The sequence below is a fragment of the Callorhinchus milii genome, unplaced genomic scaffold (assembly GCF_018977255.1).
Source record: "Callorhinchus milii isolate IMCB2004 unplaced genomic scaffold, IMCB_Cmil_1.0 Scaffold16, whole genome shotgun sequence".
Taxonomy (NCBI): domain Eukaryota; kingdom Metazoa; phylum Chordata; class Chondrichthyes; order Chimaeriformes; family Callorhinchidae; genus Callorhinchus; species Callorhinchus milii.
In genome coordinates, this window is record NW_024704757.1 from 3,943,497 (window position 1) to 3,960,150 (window position 16,654).

The window sequence follows — 16,654 nt, forward strand, 5'->3', positions numbered from 1 at the left end:
TACAGGACTCCACACACTGGATGGCAAGAGCCAAGTTTTGGGAACCCCAGAGTGTGCGTTCCGGTAGCTTCTGGAGTTTAATCGGCTAAAACCGCATTGTCATTGATACTGCTGTTTGGCAGGGTTTCCTGCTGCTTGTCCGGCTACGATCATCCCACCAGTTAGGGCTTTGGCTTGTGGGGTTAATAGGAACTGAGTGGAATAACTCGCTGGCCCCAGTCACTGGTCGGCCCTTCCAAGTCCTGCCGATGAGCCAGGCTGGTCTGTCACCAGCAGCGTCCTGGAGTACTGCGGACCCGCCTGGCTCAGAAACTGGACAGACATCTGAACAAAGGGGGGATTCGATTCTGACATTCCACGATGTTGGAGGCAGCTAAGGACCAAGGAAATTGCTGGTGACATTGGCAGCGAAGGGGGGAGGGAAACACAATGATGTTCAATGAGGATAGTACAGAAACCACCTGGATTGAAATGGCAATCAAATTTTCCCTATCGACCGACTGAGAGCAAGACTGAGCCAAAGCGATCACAGTCTGTCTGGAGAACAGCAGAAACCAGGGCACAACGAACAGATTCAATACTGGAGTTTTAGAAACTTGTAGTACTTAAGGCAACAGGTTGGGTCAAACCAAGCTTTAGCCTGCACCAACCCATCGTATAAATGAGCTGGCAAAGCGCACTGTTCCTTTCACTATTTCTGTCTGCATAACAAAACAACATCTCCCAAGTAGAGCACACGCTGTCCACACACGATACAATCTGTACACACAGCACACGCTGTCCACACACGGTACACTCTGTACACACGGCACACACTGTACACACACCACACACTGTACACACAGCAGACACTGTACACAGCACCGGGTACACACTGCAGACACTGTACACACAGCACAAACTATACACACAGCACACACTATACATACAGCACCATGTACACACAGCACCGTGTACACACAGCACACAGGAGTCCTAACCTGCTCAATCTCTCAGCTGGAAACTAGAATACATCAACTGTGGTTCATTTTCAAAATAAAACTGAACTGAAATGATGACTCAAACCTCCAGTCATTTCACCTCAGAGAATACGGATTAAGTCCAAAATCACACCATTCAAATAAATTAAATCCAGAACAGTGAACGGGAGGAGACAGATGGATTTGCATAACATCTTGACATTCCAATTAAATAGTCCCTGTGCTGAGGATTCCCGATTCACTGTCGGGCTGAAACCAAATCAGTCTTGTCCTGACAGAGAAACTGCCATTAGCTCAGTCACTGCGCCAGGCGGGTTCGTACTGCAGGCATTGCTGGTGACAGCACAGCCGATTATTCTAACTGAAATCCCAACCACAGATCTTGTGTGTAACCTTTAGCGCTCCGGGACGCAATCCCGCGTGTAGGGTGCTATATAAATGCAAGTTGTTGTTGTATAGTGGCAACACTACCTCCACCACAAGCACATAGACTGCACTTGAGGGTCAGAAAGACACACATCTCACCATTGCCATTTGTCAAATGTCTGTAGATAAGAGTCTCTCTGAAGGACAAGGTAGACTTAAGAGGTTAATGCTGAAGCAGGGGGTGTCAGACGTGCAACCCTCCTCTTCTTAACAAAAGACGGATATTCCAACCTGTGCATTCTGCATTTCATGACTGACAATCGCATCACGCCAACAACAGCTCACAGAGTCAGTAAACGTAGCCAATCGGATGGTGCACAGAATGCGTTCGCCCACATAAGAAGCACTTTGAGAAGCCTCGAAGACGTGATAAGGCGCTGTATCAAATGCAAGGATTATTTATCATTTTTATTTTATTATAAGCCGTAGAAAGGCAAATTTCATGGTGGCATTTTCACAGGCCGTCAGTCTGGTTTCTCAATGATGAGAAAAACATTATATTTTGGAATTTAGGTTAATGATGGAGATTTAGCATTAGCCTGCAGACTGGTGTTGATGACGAGGAACTGTGCAGTGGTGGGGGGGACTAATGATTTGTACAAATAGGAACATTTGAATAAATACACAGACGATCATTAGAGACACTTTCAGGTACAGTATTATACATAACTTTTTTTTACGGTGCGGTCACTAAATGAAGAGTGTTAATTTAAACATCCCCTGTGGCCAGACGAGCTCGACCTAACAACTGGATTCCTACTTACTGCTGGGTAAACAGAGGCATGTGGAGTAAGGAGACTTGTCCAATGTTTCGCTCTGCCCGGGATTCAAACCCAGGTCCTCTCACTTGCGAGGACTCCCACGTGGATGGGGATGAAACACAGACTCATTCTGCACAGCAGGTTGCAGCCCCACAGCCCCAGCCCACGAACCACAGAAATCGCCTCTTCCTAGTTTGCACACACACCAGCTGCCGGGGAACGAGCCAAGAGCAGCGTGAGGAGCTGTGATCCCAACACTCGAGAGTAGTCAAACAAGAGGAACATATTAACACGCTTGCAGCTCACTGCCCCTCCAGGTGACAGGCCCACACCTGAACCTCAGCGCAGAGAAAGGGCAGGAACACTCACTCCCCCCCCCACCCCGGAGGTTTAAGAAACAATTGTTTAGAATTATACATAAACTGTAAGTGTTTAATATATGACCTAGGAAAGGTAAATTCATTACAATTTATGTTGCTCAGTCACACAGGCCTCACTTTTATCATTAGAGACTGTCACGTTCCCAGTGGCACTGGGTGTCCAATAAAGAAACACAATATTTCATAATTAAACAAGAAAACAGAATGCATTTCAACTCAGTTTGTCCTTCATGCTGAAAGCCAAAAAAAAAGCAAATGACAAGAGAGTTGTTGAGGTGAAAGGCTGCTCCGCTCTGCCCAAGTGTTAGTAAAGAGCCAGGACTTTCACAACTCATTGTCCCAGGTTCAGAATCTCAGTGGAAAACCAGAATTGTATACATGCACATAAAAGAAATTTAAAATGAGACGAATGGTAACTGTATCCCAGAAGCACAAAGCCACAGGATTTCCTGTATGTGAGGGCCTCACGGTATCTCTCTGTGGCTTGCTCACTCTCAGATCCACTTAGTATAAGTCCCGTCATTGCCGCAGTGCAAATGTGCAAGTCCTGACGGTGCTAAAATCCAGTTCAGTATTCTTCCACCCAGCCGTTCTCTGCTATAAACGCATCAATTACCTCCTTCATGGCCAAGTTTGGAATCAACTGATCTTGGGTCAAAGCGCTTCGGGTCACAGGGTCAAAGTGGCCCACCCGCTGAAAAGTAAAGGACAAGGTGTTTGGTACACAGTTACTGACAGTGACTCGATCAGCACAAACACTGCTCTGTATAAAATGATCCCAAACAAAATGACGTTGACAGACTTTGTCAATCCAGCGTTGGTCGGACTAAGAAAGCCTGTTGGTAGCAGAGCAGGTAATCACATCTCAGAGCACAGACACCAGAGGCCTCTGGGAGGCAGGAGTCACCTGGGCTCTTACACAGTGCAAGCAAGTCTCCTGCAATATGGAGTCCTGTAGCTCAGTGGTTAGAGCACTCGCTTTGCAAGTGAGAGAGACCTGAGTTCAATTCCAGGCAGAGGGCGAAACCTTGGGCAAGTTTCCTTACTCCACACAGAGCCTAATAATAATCCCTCCAAAACCAAAAACAATAATAAATTGGTCATTTTCAATCTACGACTGTTTGTGGGACATTGCTGTGCACAATTGGCTGCCGCGTTCGCCCACAAATATACAGTCAATTCACTTTACAGTGTGTTCTGTGAAGTGCTTTGGGACGTCCTCCCGACGTGAAAAGTGCTATATCAAATGCAAGGATTATTATTATTATTAATATTATGTCATGGTGGAAACTGGTTGGGGATAGGAGCTGAGTTGGTCTGATTGACGGGTGATGATAAGTGGTCCCCGGAGATCTTCTCAGAACTTATAACAATGACTTGGACAAAGGAACAGAGGGGGATTACTTCTCTGTTTGCAGGAGGTTTGTAAATTGTTAAGAGGAGAGAATTATAGAAAGCTCCAACCACTAAGCTACAGAACTCCACAGTCTCATTATGTCATTGAGACATCTCAAAGCATTTCATAGGATAAATTGTAAAGTGGATTGACTGTGTATTTTGTGGACATAAAAGAAATTAGTCACCAAATGAAACAGCTAGAAAACAGGGAAGAAACAGCTAAATGGACTCTAGCACAAAGTGTCCTGCCCAGAGCGTCACCGTAAATTAACAGTATAAACACCATTGGTGTGGATTACACACATGTGGAGGGAACACAGAACCTGTAAAAAGCACGGTAGATGCTGCAGGGAAATTAAATTTTATGAAACAGGAGGACAACAGGAGAACAGAAGACAAAAAGTGTACAAGGTTATCAAAAAGGATGTCAGGGGTGAGCAAAGATGCTTTCATTTGTATTTCAAAATATTCTTTTAGCATTTAGCTGAATGGATATGGTTTAGTGCTAGCTCCCAGTGACACCGAGGCCTTCCCAAAGCTGGGAGAAGCTGGACACTCACCTGCAGGTGCTCCTCGATATCCTTCCTGTCGTAGGTAATGCCGCTGGGCGTGATGCACGGCTCCCTCATCAACTCAAAGCTGATCTTTCCACACAGATAGTCAGGGATATCCCGCTTCTAAACATAGCACAAACCATCACATTACACCTCTGCAGCAGCTGTTGCGATAAGCGTCCATTGTTAGTATTGTTTCTCCAGATGTCAGGCTGCTGACCGTCCAACTGGTAACCTGCTCCTCAGTCTCAATCGACTAGAGCTCACAGCAGATCCCACGCTCTCACAACCCCTTGGTCTGAAGACACCACTTACTGATTACATAGCATTCACTGCCCTCAGTTTTCTTTTCTGTTCTACTGAAATTACACTGGAATATTTTGTTTCTTGGTTTTCATTTTGTCTTCTGTTTTTTCCACCTCTAGTTTTTACCCAGTATCTTAATCCATAATGGTTAAGGTGATCATAGCTGGACAAGCAGTGGGAAGGCTTGTCCAACCTGCTCTCAATGGAAAACTATGTGTGTTTTAGCTGATTAGACTCCAGCAGTTACCCCAATGCACACTCTAGGTTTTCCCAACCCACAGCTCTCACCAACTGAGCCTAATCCTCTCTGAAACTAGGTAAGCAGGATGCGTCCCTGTGGGTATTCCATTCCAGATGGGAATTTTCTAGTGTAGGTGCACGCGTGAAACTCAATCTGGTGTTCAGACTCATAATCACGGTGATGGGTTTCCAAACTGGCCAAAACAAAAAATTCCATCTATTTTCGGGGGGAGAGGGGGAGGGGGTGGGGAGGGAAACAACTCACCTTTCTCTTTTCATCTACCTGGGAGAATAAGTTATCCATTTCAGTCATGTACTTGTCCTGTAAGATGCAGGGAGAATAACTGGTTAAATATTAACATAGGCAGATCCAAAACAAAACAATAATAAAATGGTCATTTCAATCCAAGACTGTTTGTGGGATGCTGCTGTGCGCAATTGGCTGCTGCGTTTTGCCCACAAATATGCAATCAATTCACTTTACACCATATTCTGTGAAGCGCTTTGAGATGTCGAGAAGATGTGAAAAGCGCTATCAAATGCAAGGATTATTATTATATATTATTATCAATACTGTCAGCAGGATGCCACTGCCCCACATTAACACAACGAGCTAAACACACACACTATTAGAAAATGACAATTACAAATCAAACCAATGCAAAAAGTTTGCAAACTGTCGGCTGCCCGAGAACATGGTATCACGTCACCATCGCAAGGAGACACAGGAAGTAGAGAGTAGGGGGCAGCAATACAATACAAAATGATATTTGCACAGCACCTTTCACATCAGGAGGAGGTTCTTGAGATGTGCCTTGAAGGAGCAAGGGATGGAGTGAAGGGACTGTGGGATGGAGTTGCAAAGGGTGAGGGCAGAGAGGCTGAAGGCCCAACTGCCGATGGTGGGCTGCGTGGGGGACATGGAGTAGGCTGGAACCTGCTGAGCGGAGGGAGCGGACAGGTTGATATTGCCACAGTGCCCTCAACAGCTCCAAGCATCCTTCACAGGTATAGCATCTCAGAGCCCTCCTGGACAGGGACATGAAATCAAGAGAGCAAGAGCCGGGGCAGTAGAAACCACTTTATCCTGACTGCTGACTCCCAAACCAGCAGACTAAACAGCAGTTTATCACCGCCAGTAAAGTCAGGGTCAAATGCCAATGCTGTTGAATAACCTCCTTCCAACATTCAGCCAAGAATAACACGGATAAACATGTTTGACTTCACCACCAAAATCTGATGTAAAACAAAGACTGAAATGTTCTGGTTGTTTCCTGATCATCAGGATTAAGTAACTGATTTTGGAGTCAAAATATAATACTATACTAATGTAGAGCCCACTAAAAAGGGGACCTGAAGGAGAGATTTAAAATTAATGAAAGGTGAACATTAATTGCTGGTTTCACTTTGTGTTGAGTCCAAAACAAGAGGACAAGAGAGCCAGTAAGAGCTGTCTTCATGCAAAGGGTGTGAGAGTGAGGACCTCACTACTAGGAGCTATGGGTGAAGCAAAAAGTATCATCGTATTTAAGAGAAACTCAATGGATACATGGTGGAGAAGCAAATATGGGTCCTTTGAGATGTCCTCCCGACGTGAAAGGCATTGCATCAAAGCAAATACATTTTTTTATAGAAGGAAATCGAGGGGGATGACAGTGGAATGGGGGGGGTGGAGGCTTGTGCAGAGTAAACCACCAACATGGACTAGTTGGGCCGACTACAACACTCTATGTAACTATATAACACTCTGAATTGATCACCAATAATGGAAATACCAACACAGGTTGTGCAGTCCTTACATGTCTAGCTTCTATCTTTGTGATTTCAGTTCGGGTTCGGGTCTCATCCAGGCTCTCTTCATGGAGTTTTCGTTTACATTGTTCCACTTCCCTGTGGGATGGAAAACCAGACACTGAGCACCAGCCATGACATCGGACACCATAGGAGGCTGGAGAGAAGTTCGCTTCAAGTCCCATCTACAGACCTGTCTCTTCGACCATGCTTTCGGCAACCTTTCCCCCACTCTACCCTCCAACCCCAATATCCAGCTCGGGTCCAAAACCCTTGATTGTCTAGCGTCCTTGGGTGTTTTTCGAATATGAAGTGCCCTGTACAACTAAATGTCTGTTGAACATAGCTGAATGTCTGATAAAAATACTTCTGTCCCATTCTAAAAGTGTCTGTCCCATCCCAGCCAAAGAATTACACAAACATACAGAACAAATCCCATGACAATATGGTTCCTGTGTTCCAACAAAACTCACATCACAGGTAATGTCACTGTACTTATCATGTAAGATGAACTTCCCATACACTGTGCAGGCAAAATTGTGTGAAATTAATGCGAGTGTGCCAGAACTAAACTGGACCCAATTCAGCAATGGGCTGACTGTGAGTGTGTGGATCACATAACCACAGATATGAGTCAACAGGTTGGAATTGCCGAGGGTCATTGTTGGTGGAGTGACTGGGCAACATTTGGCAACAGAAGTACTGACAATCTGCCATTGCTACCCCACCGTAATAGAGGGATCATAGGATGTGGCAAAATGGTGGGGCACTGGGATTAAAATATCTGCCAAATTGTAATACACTGGTGGAACAGGCTGGGTTGGTTGAATGGCCACCTCCTGTTCTTCTACGGTGCTATGAAATGAAGGGTAATCCAGCTATTTCAATACATAAAGGCTGACCATACATTGCCAATGACACACAATGAGATAAAATCACTGGAGATTGCATTGTGTAAGAAACAGGTCACACAAGAGAACTGTGGATTGGCCATTACTTCTCTCAGAAGTATAACAATCTCCACTGCAATCTCCATTCAGCAGCTCTGACGTGGCCTCTGACAAACTTCACATAGGCTCTTCAAAGCGAACCAGAGTAGGGCAGGTACAGTGCTGGACATGAGGGCAACAAATTAACCGTAAAGAGGAACCTCTCAATTAGTGGGAAGAGGTTTGAGCAGGGCAGCTCCAGTTAGTCGGCAAGCCGTTGCTCTTTTGTGTGGAGCATGGTTGACGGTTTCTGTGCTTGTCGGTTACTCCTCGAGCTAGCACCTGCCAGAAACATTCTCCTGTTGAGTTTCATAGAATCACAGAATTATACAGCCTGTGGTACGCAGAACACAACCAAATCTCACCCAGAATTAGGGGCTGTTATGGGAAGGACTACAGCTGTGCCTTCAGCCCTGTTGGCTGGGTTCGGTATCGCAGGACTTCCCTTGTGAGCAGTGTGATCTGCCCTCGAACTGGAACGGGAGAGACTGGAACGCAGAGCTCACTGGAGCTCTTGGTCACTAGGCTCAGGCCAGGCTTGCCCTGCCACAAAGGTCATCCTGTCACCTGACCTGCTCGGCAGGGTTGTGAAGACATGTTCAAGTCCACATTGTCCTGTGACAATTTGGGGCCGACAGAGTTTGGGCGGAGGGGGAGGGGCCTGTCTGCGGGGGCAACCCTCGTTCCCAAGTGGAACACAATTGGGTCAAATTTGGTTAATGGGGTGAGCAGCCTAACCTCTCCCCCCGCTCAACCCAACCTCTTCCCCCAACCTCCCCCAACCCCAACCTAAACCCCACCTCCCCGACCTCCTTCCCCAACCTCCTCCCGAAACCCGACCTCCTTCCCGAACCCCGACCTCCCTCCCGAACCCCAACCTCCCTCCCCAAACCCAAACCTCCCTCCCCAAACCTCTCTCCCTCCCCAAGCCTAACTTCATTCACCAATCAACAAATAAAAAAATGAACGAGGGCTTCATAAAACAAATTCTCTAGCATTGTTGACGAAGGAACAATAAGACAGTGAGCAAATAATAAACAGCGCAATCAAATTCTGGAAGATTTTATCTTTGGGAAAGTGGGGTTGCAAGTTAGCAGCGGCAGTTGAGGGTGAAGTGTAAAATCAATGAGATTTAAAGGTTTATTTTTGTGCTAATCTCTCTGAGCCCTGATCATACCTCTCCTTCTCCGCCACGATCAGCTTGGTGAGGTAGTCATGGAGATCATTCTCCTGCTGAATTCTTCTGTCCTCAATACTGTTCCATCGTTTCTTCTTTGCTATCCTCAAAGCACTTGGAATGTCATCCCCAAAATTCAGCCTTTGCTCTTTTGCTAAATTATAAGCTGAAAGAGAGTTTGGTTACAAATATTACTGACAAAAAGGAACAGATGGTCCCCTTCCTCTCAAAGAACAAGTGATGCTGAAATAAAATCATCCCTCGCAAACCACAAAATTCACCCCAAATAAACAGCTACAGCCCTTGAGGTAAGCGGGTCTCTTTGAACTGGCGCCAAGGTGACATGCTTGGCTACAGAATGTCTATCTTTGAGTCCACTTTCTGTGGCGGTCTTTGTCATCCGTTCTTGAGCCTGGTGGGTCTGCAGTGCTCCAGGGCACTGCTGATGCCAGCACAGCCAGCTTGGCTCATTGGCAGGAATTGGAAGGGCAGACCAGTCACTGGGGCCAGAATGTTATCCCACTCAGCTCCCGTTATCCCTGCAAGCCAAAGCCCTAATGGATAGGGTGGTCCTAGCTGGACAAGCAGCAGGAACGCCTGCCAGACAGTGCTCTCAATAGCAAGCTACGTGGTTTTATCTGGTTCGACTCCAGTTATCTCAATGCACACTCTGAAGTCCCCAAGCCTTGGCTCTTGCCAACCTGTGCCTAATACTCTCTGGAATTAGGTTAAGAGGATAATAATAATAATCCTTGTATTTGATATAGCGCCTTATCACGTCTTCTAGTCGTCTCAAAGCGCTTCACAGGATATATTGTAAAATGAAGACTGTATATTTTTGTGGGTGAAATGCAGCAGCCAATTGCGCACAGCAGTGTCCCACAAACAATCGTGGATTGAGTGACCGAGGGTTTATTATCTCAGAAAAAGTGATCTGCCATTTGACTACTTACTGCTAGGTAAACAGAGGTGTGTGGAGTAATGTTTCGCCCTGACGGGAATAGAACCCAAGTCTCTTGCTTGCGAGGCGAGTGCTCTAACCACTGAGCTACAGGATGTGTCCCTACAGGAAGACAGCTATCCACCCCACATCGCCTTGCTACCCCGGGCAGCTCACTAACCCAGCAGGAAGGCAGTCTATCTTCAGCACATCCCACTTCGCAGCACCAACACCCATGTAGCAGTCGTGCGGGGGAGCGGTGAGGCAGGGGTAGGAGCAGACATTGAGATGGGAAAAGAATGAAAGAGTATGACAAACAGTGTGGAAGAGAGAAAGAGAGCGACATTCCCTCACAGAACAAAGCCACAAGGAGACGGGATAGAGAGGCCATAGCATGAAAGAAAACCACAAAGTTGCACAGTGACAAACAGGCGACTGTGACTCATTAAGACTTTACACTCACTGCCAGATACCACCCCACCCCCCCACCCCACTCTGCAGCTTGGGATCAGCCACTTTACCAGTTAGCAATCAAACAGCCTGTTCTCTTATTAAACTAAACATCATTGTTCAATGCTTGATTCCAATAAGCAGAATACAGTACCTTAGCTGGACAATATAGGCTCAATTATTGCTACGATTGTATTTTAAAGGAAAGTTACAGGGGCGAAACCGTAGGCAAGTTTATCTAGCAGTAAATAAGACCCCAGTTGTTAGTCGATTAGCAGATCGCTTTCTGGGGGCAATAACCCCTCCAAAATAAAATTAAAAAATAAATTTGGTCACTCAATCCACGACTGTTTGTAGAACACTGCTGCGCACAATTGTTTGCCGTGTTTCGCCCACAAAATACACAGTAAATCCACCGTGTAAAATACACTGTCAATCCCCACAAGTGATCCGCGAATCGACTAACAAGCAGGTTCCTACTTACTGCTAGGCGAACAGAGGCATGTGGAGTAAGGAAACTTTCCCAACATTTCTCCCTGCCAGGAATCGAACCCAGGTCCTCTCGCTTGTGAGGTGAGTGCTCTAACTATTGAGCTACAGGACTTTATATGTATTTTATTGATAAGTGTATTATTGTTTTAAAATGTGTATGAATTTTGACGTTGCCTATTTTAAGTTTGCACTGTCACTAAAATAGTGAAATTAAGCAATACAGTTGCACAATTTAAAGGATAGGATTTTTATATGGGTTTGCTCATGCGATCTCATGGCACACTCAAAAAGAGAAGGGCGTTTCTCCCTATGTCCTGACCAACAATCCCACAAATAAATGATTAGCCATTCACTTTATTGCTGTTTGTGGGACATTGCTGTGTGCAATTTGGCGGTTCGCCTATAACACGCAACAAAATCCTGTGAGGGGCTTTGATGTGATCAGGCAGTATATCAAACATATGTATTGTTATTATAGCCAAGAGTGAGATGCAGGTCAGGAATGCACGCTTGCAGCCTGGGCAATTAACAGAAGCTGACCTCTTTGAAGGTTGGCAATCGCTTCATCGTAATTCTCCATTTCCAGCTGACACTGGCCCAGGAAGAAATGTGCTTTGACAGACTGGCTGTCCAACTCCAGGGCATGTTTACAATCCCCCAACGCCTTATCAAACTGCTGCATCTTCACATAGCACAGGGCTCGGTTTGTGTAGTACACCCCCACAGAGGAGTTACGGTTCTGGAAAAAAAAAGCCAAGAGATGAAAGTCAACAGCTTGTGAGTAATGGGGTGACTGTATCCCGTACAGCGCTCTGCACACAGAGGGAGGAACTGGATCACAGCAACTGGAATCCTGCAGGATGCTAGTCCCTTTGTAATATATCATTAACAAGACACTGAGAATTAAATGATAGGAACCACTCAGATCTCTGTGCAAGTCATTGTAAAACCCTGTGTAATATTAAACACTGGACCAACACACTGTTATGGGTTTCCTCGCCCCTCTTTGTCCTTCAACAAAGCACTCTTTCTATTGAGGAATATTCAGTAGGATCACATTCTCTGTTCCAGGTGACTGACCCTTATGAACTTTGGAAACTTCTCAGGGGCTTCCAGCTGGTCTGTCAGACGGTCTCCGGGTGATGCCTTCCCACTGCCGCCAACCAGCAAAGGCACTTCTTCATCCAAACCTCTCTTCCAGTCAAAGACGAGTGCCTCAGCATTTCACCAGCAAACTCTTGAATTTAACGCCAAATACAGAATACAGTACAAACTGAAGTTCATACAGCATCTTTCAAGTCAGGAGGCTGTCCCAAAGCACTTAACAATACTGGCTTAGCACAAGTCTGGCTCGCAAGTGCAGTGTATTCCATATTTAACAACTTCCATCAAATATTCAGAATAAACCATGTGGACTGTGTAGAAAATCAGTATAATGACCTCTGTATTAATTGTAGTCTGGCTACTGAAAACAGAAACATCTTCCGTGTCTTGACATGAAACCAGCTTTCACCTCTCCAGGCTGATGAAACAGACTCACCCACGCTTGTTTTCCTTCTGATTATATTTCTAGTTCTGTCACTTTGATGAACCAAAGACAGGAGTATTAATAACAGGATCAATGCCAACTTGAGGCCTTACCGATCTCCACCGACAACACGGACATTTTCGGCGCTGCAGCTCTTTCCTGACCTGCTGATTTTAAAACATATTTATATTTACAGTTCCAGCTAGTCACACAGATGGACGTTCAGCCTTGGCTCTGACAAATTACCAACATGTAGAGTTTGGAAGCACTGAATGAAGCAGGAAGCAGAACTGGTCCAAATTCTCACACCAAAATTAAAGAAATGAGACACCGCAGAATAATATATTCAGTGCAGGCTATATAAACAAACACTCACATGCTGTGTGAATTGAGATCAAACACAAGCACACAAGTTTAATCTAGGATTGCGCCATGGTACAGATTAACAGGATAAGCACATAAGAGGATGCCACATGACCACACACCTCCTCCCCACGGACTTGCTGACCAGTGACTTTGGGAGCTCGGATTGGCTGCCAAGCAGACAAGACGTAAAAGTCTTAAAAGGAAAATATCCACAAGAAACGTGTCACGAATATAATCACTGCAGTATTATGTTTGAAGTAGGATAGTGTGACCCTGAGCTGTCAGTTTCAACCTGACAATGGCAGTTGCATATTCCTAATCACTCAAAATATATTCCTCCGTGCTACAGCGCATTCAACTTACTCTAGTGATCTGAGGATGCATCACCAGCTGGGACAAAACTGTAAAATGGTGTCAATATAATGGTTGGAGGAATAAACGCGCAACTTTCCCTCACACTAAACACTGCTCAGCTTTGGTTTTAAAAGGTGGATAGCGAATTGTGCGAAAATAAAGTGAAGGACGAAAGAATCTCCAGCACTGCACTTACTCTGAAAAATTAGTTTACGGGTCAGAGGGTCTTTGAATTCAATCTAACAAAACAAGAATATGGAAAAGTAGTCAGTCTAAATTGACAGTTAATACAATAAGATTGCACCAATGATTTTGTCCTCCTTTCTTTACACAGCTATAAGCCTGGACCAACGATTTTGATCATTAAGGATTTGTCATTTACTGAATCAGTTGACTGACATGGATCAAAATGATTCTAAAAGAGAAATCGACAGCTACAAGTACAGGTAATACTGACCAAGTGTTTAAGTAACTCTAACCAACAGCTAACTAACAAACAGAAGGCAGACACCATACCTCAGTCTTTAAACAACAATTTACATTATACTGCAGCTTCACGTTGGGAAGACATCTCAAAACACGACACAGAGCTGAAGGAGAACCCAGATTTGTATTGTTATTACAAGGCCCAATCTCTTCCCAAAGATAACCAGAGAAACACATACAGTAACAGTACAAGTATCAGCTGGGTAATTGATGAGAATACCTAATAAGCACAGGAGAGATATTCTGGAGCTTGTTACAATTTCGTCCACAAAATATATAGTGACTACATTTTACAATGTTTCCTGTGAAGCTCTTTGGATCGTCTCACATTATAAGGCACTATGTTAAATGCACATATACAACCTTGAAATCACTTGACTCATATTGTCCAGAAGTTGAAAACACAGTATTTATACACCGAGGATATCAGCAATAGCTCAATATTGACTGATACTTGGACTGAAGGAGCTGACTCACAATAAAAGGCTGGGGAAACTGGAGGTTTATTCCTTAGAGAAGAGGATGTTAAGTGGATAATTTGATTGAGGTGTGTCAAATAATGAAAGGAACTGATAGTGGTGGCTTCCCTTTGACAAAGGGATCCAATAAAAAGGGGCAAAACCTCACAATCTGAGCCCAGTTTACTGTCGTGTAAACAGCTCCTTGGTAAAGACTGCTGTGTACCTGTCGGTGTTTACAGGGAGAATGCGGGCTGTGTGCTGTGTGTATCCCTGGTGTGTGTATGCGAGTATCCCTGGTGCGCTGTGTGTATTGCTGGTGGGCTATGTTTGTGTATGTGGGTGTACCTGGTTTGTGGTTGTACTGTGTATTTGTGTATTGTGTGTATCTCTGGCTGTGTATGTGTGTGCCCCTGGCTGTCTCGGATTTTGTATGTGTTTGTGTGTCCCTGGCACGCAGTATGTGTTTGTATTGTGTGTGTGTTTTCCTTGGCGGGCAGTATGTGTGTGTGTTTTATTGAGTGTGTGTGTGTGTGTTTGTAGTGTGTGTGTGTGTTTGCAGTGTGTGTGTGTGTGTATGTGCGTCTCTGGCGGTCTTTCTGTGTGTATGTGTTTGTGTCCCTGGCAGGCAGTGTATGTGTGTTTGTATTGTGTGTGTGTACTGTGTATTTGTATATTGTGTGTATATTGTGTGTGATGCACTGTGTATGTGTGTATATTGTATGCATGTGATGTACTGTGTACGTGTGTATTGTGTGTGTGTATTGTGCGTGTGTGTACTTGTATGTTTGTGATGTACTGTATGTTGTTTGTGTGTGTATACTGTTTGTGTGTGTATATTGTGTGTATATTGTATGTGTATAGTGTGTGTGTGTTTAGTGCGCGTATTGTATGTGTATATTGCATGTATTATATTGTCTGTGTATGTGTGTGTATATTATGTGTGAGTGTATATTGTGTGTTTCTGTGTAAATTAAGGTTAGGGTGTGTGTGTGTATCGTATGTGTGTATGTATATCTTATGTGTATTGTATGTGTGTGTATTGTATTTGTATTGTATGTGTGTATATATTGTGTGTGTGTATTGCGTGTGTGTATTGTGTGTGTATACATTGTGTGTGTATTGTATGTGTGTGTATTGTATGTGTGTGTATATTGTGTGTGTATTGTGTGCGTATATTGTGTATGTGTGTATGTGTGTATTGTATGTGTGTGTATTGTATGTGTGTGTATATTGTGTGTGTGTATTGTGTGTGTGTAGTGTGTGTGTGTAGTGTGTGTGTGTATATATTGTGTGTGTACTGTGTGTGTGTATATATTGTGTGTGTGCTGTGTGTGTGTACTGTGTGTGTGTGTGCTGTGTATTGGGTGTGTGTGCACTGTGTGTGTGTGCTGTGTGTGTATTGTAGGTGTGTGCTGTGTGTGTGTGTGTGCTGTGTGTGTATTGTGTGTGTGCACTGTGTGTGTGTGCTGTGTGTGTATTGTGTGTGTGCACTGTGTGTGTGTGTGCTGTGTGTGTATTGTAGGTGTGTGCTGTGTGTGTGTGTGTGTGTGCTGTGTGTGTATTGTAGGTGTGTGCTGTGTGTGTGTGTGTGTGCTGTGTGTGTATTGTGTGTGTGCACTGTGTGTGTGTGTGCTGTGTGTACTGTAGGTGTGTGCTGTGTGTGTGTGTGTGCTGTGTGTATTGTAGGTGTGTGCTGTGTGTGTGTGTGCTGTGTGTGTATTGTAGGTGTGTGCTGTGTGTGTGTGTGTGTGCTGTGTGTGTATTGTGTGTGTGCACTGTGTGTGTGTGTGCTGTGTGTATTGTAGGTGTGCGCTGTGTGTGCTGTGTATTGTATGTGTGTGTGCACTGTGTGTGTATTGTAGGTGTGTGCTGTGTGTGCACTGTGTGTGTATTGTGTGTGTGCGCTGTGTGCTGTGTCCGTGTCGGTGGCGGATACTCACAATGGCTTTGCTGTAGGAAGCCGCGGCCTCCTGGTATTTCCTGCCCAGGAACAGGCGGTTTCCCTGCTCCTTCAGGTCCTGGGCGCTCAGGCTCTTCTCGGGGCTGCCGGTCATACTGTCCCCGGAGCCGCCGCCCACACACACCCGGGAGGGAGCCGGCTTCCTGGACCCGCTCTCCATCGCTGTGGGCCCCAGGCCGCGGGGCCGGCGCTCGGGCGGCAGGCAGGGGCGGGCAGGCACGGGGGGCTCGGGGCAGGCCGCCGGGGGGGCTCGGGCCTGCTCACGGTGCCGGGGGGGGGGGGGGGGGGTGGTGCGGCAGCAGCCGGTGTCTGTGAGGCCTGGGGCCCGGGCTGGGGCTCCGGGGCCTGTGGGCGCTCGTCTCGGGGCTGAGGCGCTGCTGGTGCCGAGCCCCGCGCCAGTGACATCATCCGACCGCGCCTCCGCGCCGCGTACGTCACCAGTCCGCGCGGGGCGTCAGCGGCCGCCATGTTGGTGATGGAAAATGAGAGCCGAGGGGACGGGGGACGGCGAGAGGGCGAGTGGGTCAACGTTTCAGGTCGATGGCCTCTCGTCAGGACTGGGGGGGATGGGGGGATGGGAGGGGGGAAGGGAATAGATTATAAGGACACAAGCAG

General features: G+C 45.8%; 1 protein-coding gene across 1 annotated transcript; it reads right to left on the reverse strand.

The window, feature by feature from the left end:
• Positions 1–2,578: 2,578 nt before the first annotated feature.
• Positions 2,579–16,214, reverse strand: stub1 (STIP1 homology and U-Box containing protein 1). The gene is made up of 7 exons (XM_007904861.2): positions 16,020–16,214; positions 11,425–11,623; positions 9,003–9,168; positions 6,845–6,935; positions 5,311–5,367; positions 4,506–4,622; positions 2,579–3,241 (listed from the first exon to the last, which is right to left on the reverse strand). The coding sequence occupies exons 1-7, from the start codon at positions 16,197–16,199 to the stop codon at positions 3,116–3,118; spliced, it is 936 nt and encodes a 311-aa protein (XP_007903052.1). The 5' UTR covers positions 16,200–16,214; the 3' UTR covers positions 2,579–3,115.
• Positions 16,215–16,654: the final 440 nt, after the last annotated feature.